The following is a 12,918-nucleotide window of genomic DNA, read 5'->3' as shown; positions in this document are numbered from 1 at the left end:
TATCTGTCTCCCTCTTCCAAATCCTGGTGGCGTCTGGTCAAATCTGTTTCTGGTGTTTGTTCCCCCTCCATCCCCTCCCTCACCTCAAAGGGCCACACGGCTGACTCCGCGCGTGAAAAAGCTGAATGCCTCAACTCTGTGTTTGCCTCTAAATCTTGTGTCCCAAACCCATCCCTCTCTGTACCCACCGTACCCAGTCGTACCCAGCTGCTCCTGGACTCTGTGTCCTTTCATCCTGACAAGGTGGAAAAGTTTCTGTCAACCCTCGACTCTGATTTTGCAACTGGACCTGACGGCATCAGCCCACGGGTCCTAAAATCTTGTTCTTCCGCTCTTTCACTCCCTCTCTCTGTTCTCTTCACACTCTCTTTTGCTCAAGGTCATCTGCTATCTGCTTGGAAATCTGCCAACATCACCGCTTTGCACAAAAAAGGTGCAAAAACAGATACCAGCAACTACAGACCAATCAGCCTTCTCTCAATTATCAGTAAAGTCATGGAATCCATCATTGCTTCAGATATGAAATCTTTCCTCTTCTCCAATGGCTTGATCTCTGATCATCAATTTGGTTTCAGACCTGGTCACTCTACTCTGGACATGCTGCTACTGCTTTCCCAGCAATGGATCGAGGTCCTCAATGCCAAACAGGAAATTAGAGCTGTCTCCCTTGACATATCACATGCCTTCGATACGGTCTGGCACCCCGCTCTGCTCACCAAACTCTCCTCTGTTGGTATCCATGGAAATCTCCATGCATGGCTGGCGGACTTCCTCTCTAGTCGTAGTCAACGTGTGGCCCTGAATGGGTTTCTCTCATCTCCTCTTCCTGTTCAGGCTGGAGTTCCCCAAGGCAGTGTTCTGGGCCCTGTGCTTTTTCTGGTCTTCATCAATGATCTCTCCGACTCTCTTTAAAATCCTCTCTATCTCTTTGCTGATGACTCTACTCTCTGTCGCTCCATTCTTCATCCCTCAGATCGGCAGTCTGCAGCCTCCTCACTCTCTGCAGACCTGGACAAAATCACAGACTGGGCAAACAAGTGGAACATGTCTTTCAATCCTGACAAATCTCACACTCTTACGATGTCTCTCCGAAAAGACCGACTGGACAACCCTCCCATCTACTTTCTGAATAATCCTCTCCAATAAGTTCTGTCACTCAAGCTTTTGGGTCTCACTATCTGCCATGATCTTTCCTGGGAAAACCACATTTCCAAGCTGGCCTCCAAAGCCAGTCGCCGACTGGGCATCCTCTGTCGTGCGAAGTCCTTCCTTGGCACACCTGAGCTCCTCACCACGTACAAGGCTTTCATCCGCAGCTCAATGGAATACTGCTCTCCCCTCTGGGCTGGTGCTCCTGCCTCACATCTAGCTCGTCTTCACGCTGTTGAAAGCAAAGCATTCAGAATCATTGGAATCTCCCGCGATGAAGCAAACTCCAAGGGCCTCTCACTCACTCACCGCAGGCAGGTTGGTGGTCTTTCTGTCTTCTACCGACTCCTCTCTGGCCTTGCGCCCCCAGCTCTCTCTGGGCTCTGTCCCGCAAATATTCCTGCAGGTCGCACAAGATCTGCCTGCAACCCTCTTATGGTTAAACTGCCAAAATCAAGACTCTCTGCTCACCTTCACTCCTTCATTCCCCTTTTCTCCCGCCTCTGGAACAAACTCCCTCACTTTCTTCAATCCCACTCCACCCTCCAGGTCTTTAAAACAGCTGTTCACCACCATCTCTTATCTTCCCCCATCCAAAACCTTGATCTTTTCTATCCCCGATAATTTCACCCCAATTCCACTTTTTGAAATACCAACTTCTGTCCTGGAAGTCCTTGGTGTCCTTGTGTTTTATACTTCTCCTCCCCCCCTTCCCACGCCTCCTCCCCCCAAGCCCTCTCCCTCCCACACATCTCCCTGCTCTTAAATGTTGTGTGCTCTCAAGTGTTTGTGTGCTTCCCATTCTCTTGTCTTCCGCTCCCTCTTTTTATATATTTTGTTTGTCTGGTTGATTTGTTTGTGAAGTAAATGTCAGCTCTTTCACGAACCTCGATTCAGTATACAAAAAAAATAAAAAAAATAAAAAAAATAAAAATACTTGTTCTGTGACATGGCAGCCATTTTTAAAAATGGCTACCATGGCCGCCTTGGAGGATTTGTGTATTGCCTCCATATCTAGATTTGTTCAGAATATATTCAAGTATCTCTGTGCAAAATTTCATGCTTTTATCACAAAATGAACAATCGATTTAATAATCTGCCCGACTATGAGCAGGGCTGTAAAGAATGCACACGCATATAGAGTTCACTATACGTACCATATCCACAACAGGTTTTAGAGTGAGTTGCAAGTAAGGAATTCCAGTCTGCTTCATCACTTCATCGATGCATTTGGATGCCAGCGAGTTTCCACGGAAGATCGTGTTGGCGTCTCTATTAGGCAGGCACCACAGACACATATATTGGGTTACAGTCTCTTCCTTTGAGAACAGTCAGAATCTATTTACCAAGGCAAGAACATTTAAGGCCAGGCATTGTCTAGGTTAAAAGCTGTAATTGAAACTACACCCAAAACAGGTGAACAAAGTACTTATTACTCCCGCCAGGGAGTAATGCATTCGTCTGTGTGTGTGTGTGTGTGTGTGTGTGTGTGTGTGTGTGTGTGTGTGTGTGTGTGTGTGTGTGTGTGTGTGTGTGTGTGTTCGTGTGTGTGTGAACAAGGTATCTGGAAAAGTTCTGAACGGATTTGGATGAAAGTTGGTGGGATGATTTCCCTTGGGATAAGGAAGAATTGATTAGTTTTTGGTGGAGCTCAGGATATTATTCCCGATCCAGGATTTTTTTCAAGGATTTTTTACCATTGGAAGATAGGGCTCATGTTTTTTTAACATTATCTTCTATATATTCGATATTTAACATTGTGATATGAAAATAGTTTTCATATTTGTTGTAAATGTAGTTTAAACTCGTGGTTATGCGTTAGAGCAGTGTATTTTTTTTTAGCTGCGTCGTCTTCAATGTTCAGTTTTTTTTTCTTTCTAATAAAGACATATTCTGTCATTTTAAAACCACCAAAGTGTGTATTAGGTTTCCCAGTTTCATAAAATGTATCGTTTGATATGTATAATGCTTTAAAACTGTTTTTGTTTTTTTACCTCAGAAGAGATCAACATTTAGCTCAGCGAATGTCATTCGCGGTGTCAGTATTTGATCAACTTATAAAGACTTAGTTCCAGATTTGTCAATGGCTGAGGTATATTAACAAACGAATAAAACAGATTTGGCAAAATTCCAACTTTTTTTTTTAAAGATCGCACATTCACCCAGGGTTGTGAGAGGCTGAAGAAGAAGAAACCTCGCATGGGCTTCCCAGACCAAATAAATAATTCTGGTTCTGGCTCTGCGATTTTCAGGTTTATTACTCCCGCCAGGGAGTAACGCATTCGATCGTGTCCGTCCGTGTGTGTGTGTGTGTTCGTATCTTCGTGAGTTTGTGAACAAGATATCTGGAAAAGTTCTGAATGGATTTGGATGAAAGTTTGTGGGATGATTGCCCTTGGGATAAGGAATAATTGATTAGTTTTTGGTGAAGCTCAGGATATTATTCCGGATCCAGGAAATTTTTTGGGAAATTTTTTTGGGAAAGATTTTTTCTGTTTTACTGCATTAAAGGTTTTATTCTTATTCTTAAATGATGTTTTTCTCCTCTAATTCCGAGATATATCAAAATAAATTCTCTGACAGAGCTTACTTTCATTTTCATTTATTGTTTTGGGGAGAGGGGATGTTAAACAAAACGTATTATTCCAACTAAACCCACGGCGGGAGTATGCGCTCTACTGAGTGGCGTTCTAGTTTTGTTTGTGATGCATGAATCACATGATTCACAAGACGAACGGACGGAGAGAAGGAGAGCAAACCCATATAATAGTACCCCCCTCTGGTGAAACTGGTAGGGGACTAATAATAACTAGAACAGCACTCAGGAGGGTGCATACCTCCACAAGGCTGAACAGTTTACATTTTGTATCCAACTGATAAGCTGGATCTGGATGCGAACCATTCCTCCTTGTTACACATAAAAACATAATCGGCTTGTTCTTCTCACCTACTCAACTCATTCACCACGTTTTGCCATAATTCGTCCTCAATTTTTGGAAACATTCTTTTATCCCAATCCGGATCTTCATTAAAACCGAATAAATTTGTCCTTGGCAGATACCCAACCTGTCCACCACGTTTGGTCCGAATATGTACATAACTTTTAGAGATACCGTTTTTAGCCCAATCTCTGAATGGTAAAGAATCACTTCAAAATTCTCAGATCCTGATCAGGATTCTTCCCCAAAATTGAATCAATTATTCATCACACACCCAAACGCTGTTTTTCAACCCACGGCGGGAGTATGCGCTCTACTGAGTGGCGTTCTAGTTTTGTTTGTGATGCATGAATCACATGATTCACAAGACGAACGGCTAAAAACGGTATCTCTAAAACGTACAACACGCTGTTTTTCTTCCTATTTAAAAGGCTTTTCTCAATTTCCTCTCCAACTCATTCCACGTCAAAAAAAAGAAATTCAATATCTTATACGTCTCCCTCACTACATGGTCTAAATTCACATTCATTCTATCCCTCCTCCATCGTTCTGAATCGGATTGCTAACTTGAAAATCACAACAAACTCAATTTGTTATCAATGTTCGTCTTTCATTAATCATCCACTTTCTAAACTCCCCTCTTGCCCCTCCCCTCCAAATCCCCCCCCTTGCACCTACACTCCTAAACTACCCCCTTTCCCCTCCACTCTTAAACTCCCCCCTTGCCCCTCCACTCCTGAACTCCCCCCTTGCCCCTCCCCTCCAAATCCCCCCCCTTGCCCCTCCACTCCTGAACTCCCCCCTTGCCCTTCCCCTCATAAACTCCTCCCTTGCCCCTCCCCTCCAAATCCCCCCCCCTTGCCCCTACACTCCTAAACTCCCCCCTTGCCCCTCCACTACTAGACTCCCCCCTTGCCCCTCCCCTCTTAAACTTCCCCCTTGCCCCTCCCCTCCTAAACTCCCGCCTCACTCCTCCCCTTCAAAACTCCCCCCCAACTCCTCCCATTCAAATCTCCCCCCATACCATTCCGCTCAAATTCTCCCTCCTCCCCCCTTCTCAAAGTTGCCTCCTCCCCACCTCGTCTCCCTTCTATCTCATGCCTCCACCCCCCCCAACCTTCTACTGTCCCATGGCCCCCCTCAAACAACCCCTCACTCTGCCGCATCCCTTCACCACCAAACCTTTCATCCTCCTCATCCTTCCCTTTTTTGGAACTCTTCTGTAATCTCTGACACACTATCAACTGCTCTCCCTACCTCCCCCTCTCATCCTTCATCTTACCCTACTCCTCCCCTCCCCTGTCCTGTACCCGATGCTCCCCCTCTCTCTTCTTTAACGGTATGGACCTCAAACATCCAGGGCCTTCGCTCAAACCTGACTGATCTCTCCATACAGGTTGCTTCTGACAATCCAGACTTGATCTGCTTAACAGAGACTTTCCTCCTTCAAGATGTCTCTGATTCCTCAATATCTCTTCCTGGTTACTCCCTCTTCCGGTATGATAGACCTGAGCCTCGTCCTGGTGGTGGGGTGGCTATCTTTATCAAAAACTCTCTTCCTCATTCTCCTTGCACTGCCCTCTCTCCTCCTCACCCCCAGGAGTACCTCTGGCTACGGGTTCCTCTCCGCTCCCACCTTTTGTTCATATGTGTTCTGTACCGTCCCCCAAACAGTGATGACTCAATTTACATTTCACTCTCTGACAACATGGACCAACTTCTATTCACTCATCCCAACTCTCTCTTCCTCATATGTGGTGACTTCAACTGTCATCATGCCACCTGGTTGGGTGTGGGTTCCTCTCTCACCAGTCATGGAACCTCAGCAAAGGACTTCTGTGACTCACTGGGATTGACACAATCTGTCAATTTCCCGACCCGGATCTCAGCCAATGGAGTTTCTTCTCTTCTAGATTTGGTTATGACAAACTTCCCTGCTAATGTCTGCTGCTCTTCTTCTGCTCCAATCGGTTCTTCTGATCATGTGCTTGTCAAAGTGGACATCTCTCTGGCCATTCTCAGAGAGCCTCCTCAGCGTCGAAGAGTCTGGCATTTCACTCAGGCCGACTGGGACGGGCTTCAAGCAGCCATCAATCGTCTGGATTGGTCTCCCATCTCCACTGCCTCTGACATCAATTCTTCCTGGGAATTCTTCCAAAGCAAACTGATCTCTCTCATGCACAGATTTATCCCATCTCGTCTTCAGTTGTCTTACCCTTCCTCCCGTCCATGGTACACCGAATCTTGTGGTGAGGCAGTTGCCCTGAAACAACTTGCCTTTGCCTCTTGGAAGGCTAATCCAACTGAAGGCAATCTCAGTTCCTTCCACCAAGCTCGGAACAAGTGTGTGTCTACCCTCAGGAGTGCCAGGAAGCACTATCTCTCCTCACTCAAGAACGAACTCTCAAACCTGTCTCCTTCCTCCAAATCCTGGTGGCGTCTGGTCAAATCCGTTTCTGGTGTTTGTTCCCCCTCCATCCCCTCCCTTACCTCAAATGGCCACACAGTTGACATCGCACGTGACAAAGCCGAATGCCTCAACTCTGTGTTTGCCTCAAAATCTTTAGTCCCAAACCCATCTCTCTCTGTTCCCACCTTTCCCAGTCGAACCCAACTGCTCCTGGACTCTGTGTCCTTCTCTCCTGACAAGGTGGAGGAGTTTTTGTCTAACCTCGACTCTGATTCTGCAACTGGACCAGACGGCATCAGCCCACGGGTCCTAAAATCCTGCTCTGCCGCTCTATCTCACCCTCTCTCTGTTCTTTTCACCCTATCTTTTGCTCAAGGTCATCTGCCAGCATCCTGGAAATCAGCAAACATTACCGCTTTACACAAAAAAGGTGCAAAAACAGATCCTTTTAACTACAGACCAATCAGCCTGCTCCCAATTATCAGCAAAGTCATGGAATCCATCATTGCTTCGGATATGAAATCTTTCCTCTTCTCCAATGGCTTGATCTCTGATCATCAATTTGGATTCAGACCAGGTCACTCTACTCTGGACATGCTGCTTCTCCTGTCTCAACAATGGATGGAGGTCCTCAATGCCAAACAGGAAATCAGAGCTGTCTCCCTCGACATATCACGTGCCTTCGATACGGTCTGGCACCCAGCTCTGCTCACCAAACTCTACTCCTATGGTATCCATGGAAATCTCCATGCATGGCTTGCGGACTTCCTCTCTGGTCGTAGTCAACGTGTGGCCCTGAATGGATTTCTCTCATCTCCCCTTCCTGTTCAGGCTGGAGTTCCCCAAGGCAGTGTGCTGGGCCCTGTGCTTTTTCTGGTCTTTATCAATGATCTCTCCGACTCTCTGGAAAATCCTCTCTATCTCTTTGCTGATGACTCCACTCTCTGCCGCTCCATTCCTCTTCCCTCAGATCGGCAGTCTGCAGCCTCCTCACTCTCTGAAGACCTGGACAAAATCACAGACTGGTCAAACAAGTGGAACATGTCTTTCAATCCTGACAAATCTCACACTCTTACTATGTCTCTCCGAAAAGATCGACTGGACAACCCTCCCATCTACTTTCTCAACAATCCTCTCCAAGAAGTTCTGTCGCTGCAGCTTTTGGGTCTCACTATCTGCCATGATCTTTCTTGGGAAAACCACATTTCCAAGCTGGCCTGCAAAGCCAGTCGCCGACTGGGCATCCTCCGTCGTGCGAAGTCCTTCCTTGGCACACCTGAGCTCCTCACCACGTACAAGGCTTTCATCCGCAGCTCAATGGAATACTGCTCTCCCCTCTGGGCTGGTGCTCCTGCCTCACACCTAGCTCGTCTTCACGCTGTTGAAAGCAAAGCATTCAGCATCATTGGAATCTCCCGTGATGAAGCTAACTCCAAGGGCCTCTCACTCACTCACCGCAGGCAGGTTGGTGGTCTTTCCGTCTTCTACCGACTCCTCTCCGGCCTTGCTCCCCCAGCTCTCTCTGTGCTCTGTCCCCCAAATATTCCTACAGGTCGCACAAGATCTGCCAGCAAGCCTCTGATGGTTAAACTGCCGAAATCTCGGCTCTCTGCTCACCTTCACTCCTTCATTCCTCTTTTCTCCCGCCTCTGGAACAAACTCCCACACTCCCTTCAATCCCACTCCTCCCTCCAGGTCTTTAAAACAGCTGTTCACCACCATCTCTTATCTTCCCCCATCCAAAACCTTGATCTTTTCTACCCCCACTAATTCACCCCAGATCCACCTTGTTTGTAATTCCAACTTCTTTCCTGGTAGTCCTGGCAGTGTCCATATGTTTTATGCCTCTCCCACCCCCTTTCCCATGCCTCCCCCCCAAAGCCCTCTCCCTCCCACAGATCTCTCGATGTCTCCATGTCTCTCGGTTCCTGCTCTAAAATGTTGTGTTGTGTTGTGTTGTGTTGTGTTTGTGTTTGTGTCCTTCCCCCTCTCTCCCCATCTTGTCTACCGCTCCCGATGTTATTTGTTCTATGTGTCGGTTTGTCGGTTATGTGTCGGTTTGTCGGTTTGTCTTTCTGTGTGATAAATGTTCGCTCTTTCAGGAGCCTCGATCTTTTATACAAAAAAAAAAAAAAAAAAAACTGGCCAGATAGTTTTGTCTAAATTAGTCAATAACTTTTTGAGATATCCTGCTCACAGACAGACAAACAGATGAAAAATCACTCATAAAGCAACACTTGGCAAAAGATAACAAAGTAGAATGGCACTCAGTGGAGCATCCTTTTGACCTTAAAAATAATTGGCGGTTGAATTCAGTGACCTGATATGCAAATCGCCTTCAAATTTCAAGTCAATCAGATGAAAATTGAGGATTTTAGAAATTTGAAGAGGTTGTTCACCTTTTGGCCTATGTTGACCTTTTGGCCTATGTTGACCTCCAAAATAGTTGTTTGTTGAATTCAGTTAGCTGATATGCAAATCCTATTCAAATTTCAAGTCAATCGGATGAAAATTGAGGATTTTTGGAAATTTGAAGGTAAGTGGTTAACTGACTATGACTGTTGACCTTGTGACCTATGCTGATCTCAAAAATAGTTGTTGGTTCAATTCAGTTAGCTGATATGAAAATCCTATTCAAATTTCAAGTCAAGGAGCCGGGGAGGATACAAAAAAAAAAATCAGATGAAAACTGAGGATTTTAGAAATTTGAAAAGGTTGTTTACCTTTTAGCCTATGTTGATCTAACTAATAGTTGGTGGTTGAATTAAGTTCGCTGGTATGTAAATCCTATTCAAATTTCACGTCAATCGGATAAAAATTGAGGATTTTAGAAATTTGAAAAAAGTGGTTCACCTTTGGCCTATGTTAAACCTTTTGACCTTTTAACCTCCAAAATAAATAGGATTCTGCTGGACCACCAACTCTATCATTTGGTGAAGTTTCGTGAAGATTGGTTTAAAATTGTGACCTGTAGGCAAGTATAAGTGAGCGGACAGACAAACACACAAACACATACACAAACTGGAGTGATCATCATACTTGTCCCAATTTTTTTTTTTGCCGAATAACAAACAGACAGGGGTGAAAACAACCTCCATCCACCTGCAATGGCAGCGGTAGCAATAATGCTTACTATAATTCACAGACTGGTGTTTGTGTGTGTTTGTCACACTACCCCTACAGTTCTGGGCCGATTACATCCAGACTTGTTACATCGGAACAGCATAACCCCAATTTGTGTATAAGGTGGCTTTTATATTTGCCAGTGGTCTTGCATGGGGTTTGGGTGGTGGAGGAGAGGAAGAGACACAAATCCTCTACATAAGTGGCTCATGTAGCGCCACCTCCAGGTGGGAGCGGGTATTACAAGTCCCACCCTTTACAGTACAGTGTTCCTGTCCCCACGTTTTCCATTGCAGTGAGGTGTTTTGAATTATAAGCAGTTGGCACGTTTTTACGTCATGCACATAACCTGTGTTATTGTTTTTATTTTCGGGAGCAATTGAGGAAGCTGTCAGTTGCCTATACACCGTCCAAATAAAAGTATGTGTCAGAAGGATGTGTTGCACGCTTAGAACAAGATCGCCCATTGGGCGGATACTCAGCTCCTAAATTATAGTTCTTATTGACAGGGCAATAGTCCTCATAAATGGAATTTCAGGTGACTGAGGGTGAACAACTATCTTCCTGCGCAAGCACCAAAATCAGTTCACAGAGTTCACTATGCGTGAGCTGTTAGGAAGCACTACACATGCGCATGTCCCACAAATGATGCCATTAACCAACCATCAAGTGTTCCATATGTATGAATGATGAAGCACACTTAAACATTTCGTACATTAAATTGATCATAATGAATTAAGAGGAATCAGACAGGATTCACTCATTGACAACTAGACCAGATAGATATACTCATGTTTAAGACAGAGCCTGGATTAAGGAAGAAGCTACCAAAATTCTTTATCCCGACTTGGTGTCTTCACTTTGAACTGAACTTCTCATCCAACTTTTGCATGAAAAAAAACACATTAGAATTGAAGCTGCGAATATTCAAAATCATTCAGTCAACACTGGTTTTGAGGTTCACAACATGCATCCAAAAGAGAAGAAATGAAAATGGTTAAAATGGTTAAAATGGTGAAAATGGTGAAAATGGTGAAAATGGTGAAAATGGTGAAAATGGTGGAAATGGTGAAAATGGTGGAAATGGTGGAAATGGTGAAAATGGTGAAAATGGTGGAAATGGTGGAAATGGTGGAAATGGTGGAAATGGTGGAAATGGTGGAAATGGTGGAAATGGTGGAAATGGTGGAAATGGTGGAAATGGTGGAAATGGTGGAAATGGTGGAAATGGTGGAAATGGTGGAAATGGTGGAAATGGTGGAAATGGTGGAAATGGTGGAAAAAAAAAAAAACTTACGAGGTGTGGGCAATCTCCGAGTCAGCAAGTGCAGTGAGGAAAGGAACAGCAGCTGAATGGCAGAGGAGCAGTCTGACGAGGGGCATGGCAGCCTCTTGCTTCTCCCGGCATACCTCACCGAGCACGACTGCCGCGCATGACGACACATGCTGATGGGAATGTGAAGTAACATCGGAGTTCAACGACAGATTAAAAGGTAATGCAAAGCATGTTAAGACATTTCAGATGCAGAGAATTACACAAAACGCTCTTTCACACTTCATATTAATCAAGCAATAAAAATAATGGAACTGAAGCTCAAACGTTTAATCATGGGGTAAAACGTTTCTTTAAAGATTGACTGTGGATATTTTGTGATACTTTTTTTGACAATAATTATTGGCCAACTTGCTTCGATAAAACTCAGCAGTTACAAGCATCATTTAAACCCAAACATGAATCTTGTGACAGTGTTCAATATCTTATGACACAAGGAAAGCAGTGAACATCCTCATGGCAAATGGCCAAGATAAAATCCTGAAAACGGAATAATCATGATCAATATTTGGTTTGGCCTGTTTGGGAAATTTGCATCTGAACCCATCGCTCATGATGTTGGGATACCACCAGGTTCAAATCCTGTATACTGTACTGTGCTGATTTGCCCAATCCCATGTACTGTGTTGATTTGTCAAATGACAATTTGACAATGTCAAATTTGCCAATGTCAATGCCAATGTCAAATGACAATGACAATTTGTCAAATTTGACAATGATTTGTCAAAAGTTGCCATCAAACAACTTGCCTTCTCTTCTTGGAAGGAAAATCCGACTGAAGACAACCTCAGGTCATTCCACAAAGTTGGACCAAGTGTATGTCCACTCTCAGGAATGTCAGAAAACAACATCTGGCCAACCTTATGGCTGAACTCTCAAACCTGTCTTCTTCTTCAAAGACCAGGTGGCACCCTGTCGAGAATGCGTTTGAAGTATGCTCCATCCATCCCATCCCTCATTTCTCAATTCTGTGTTTGCTTCCAAATATTGGGTCCCCAATCCCTTGCTCCTTGTACCCACCCAACCCAATCACACCCAACTGCTCTTCGACTCTGTCTTTTTGAGAAAGAACTTGAGAAGGTGGAAAGGTTTATGGTTTCCTTGACTCAGATTCCATGACAGGCCCAGACGGCATCAACACGTGTCCAAAAAACGTGCTCTGCTGCTCTTGCCCATCCTCTTTCTACTCTGTTCATATGATCATTCTTTCTGGGTCAGCCTCCGTATGCCTGGAAATAAGTCAACCTCACTGCAACACAGAACCATGGTGCAAGAACGGATCATCTTAACTACAGGCCTATACATAGGCTTGCTTCCAATTATAAGCAAGGTCTTGGAATCTATCATTGCAGGTGACATCAAATCCTCTTCTCCAACGTCCTGGTCTCAGATCATCGGTTCAGTTTCAGTCCCAGTCACTCTACCCTGGACATGTTGCTTTCACTCTCCCAACAATGGATGGAAGGCCTCAATCGCAAACATGAGATCAGGGAAGTGTCTCTGGACATATTTCAAGCATTTGTTAGTCTGGCACCCTGCCTTGATCACCAAACTTGCTGCTTATGGCATCCAAAGCCACCTCCTGTAATGGATCACTAACTTCCTCCACTCCCGTAGTCACGGTGCAACTCTTAATGGGATCCTCTCACCTCCTCTCTCTGTCAAGACTGGAGTGCCCAAGGCAGTGGTCTTGGGCCCTGTCTCACTCCTCATTTTTCTCAATGATCTTTCTGATTCCCTGGAAAATTATACTTAACTATTTTGGATGATTCAATGCTCTCTGCCATATCATCTCTCTTCCTTCAGACATGCAGGCAGCAGTCGCTTCCCTTTCTGCAAAACCTTGGTGGAATCAAGAGCTGGTCCAACACTTAAAACATATGTTCTTCAACCCCAACAAATCCCAAACACACAGCCTGTCTCTCCAAAAGGACTATTTGGCAAACCCTCCCATCTACTTCCTA

The 12,918-nt window shown here is 44.8% G+C and overlaps 1 protein-coding gene across 3 annotated transcripts in view; it reads right to left on the bottom strand.

The window, feature by feature from the left end:
* The window catches only part of LOC137435329 (ras GTPase-activating protein 3), a 267,088-nt gene that overhangs the window by 54,304 nt on the left and 199,866 nt on the right, over nt 1-12,918 (bottom strand). For all 3 annotated transcript variants that reach the window (XM_068129019.2, XM_068129020.2, XM_068129021.2), the window contains 2 exons: nt 10,919-11,067; nt 2,307-2,421 (listed from right to left, as the gene is read on the bottom strand). In XM_068129019.2, coding sequence (XP_067985120.1) covers nt 2,307-2,421; nt 10,919-11,067 — 264 coding nt within the window. The remainder of the gene's footprint in view (nt 1-2,306; nt 2,422-10,918; nt 11,068-12,918) is intronic.

The sequence above is a fragment of the Myxine glutinosa genome, chromosome 9 (assembly GCF_964187855.1).
Source record: "Myxine glutinosa chromosome 9, kmMyxGlut1.1, whole genome shotgun sequence".
Classification (NCBI taxonomy): domain Eukaryota; kingdom Metazoa; phylum Chordata; class Myxini; order Myxiniformes; family Myxinidae; genus Myxine; species Myxine glutinosa.
The sequence above is the reverse complement of the archived record's forward strand: the minus strand, read 5'-3'. Positions and strand labels throughout refer to the sequence as shown.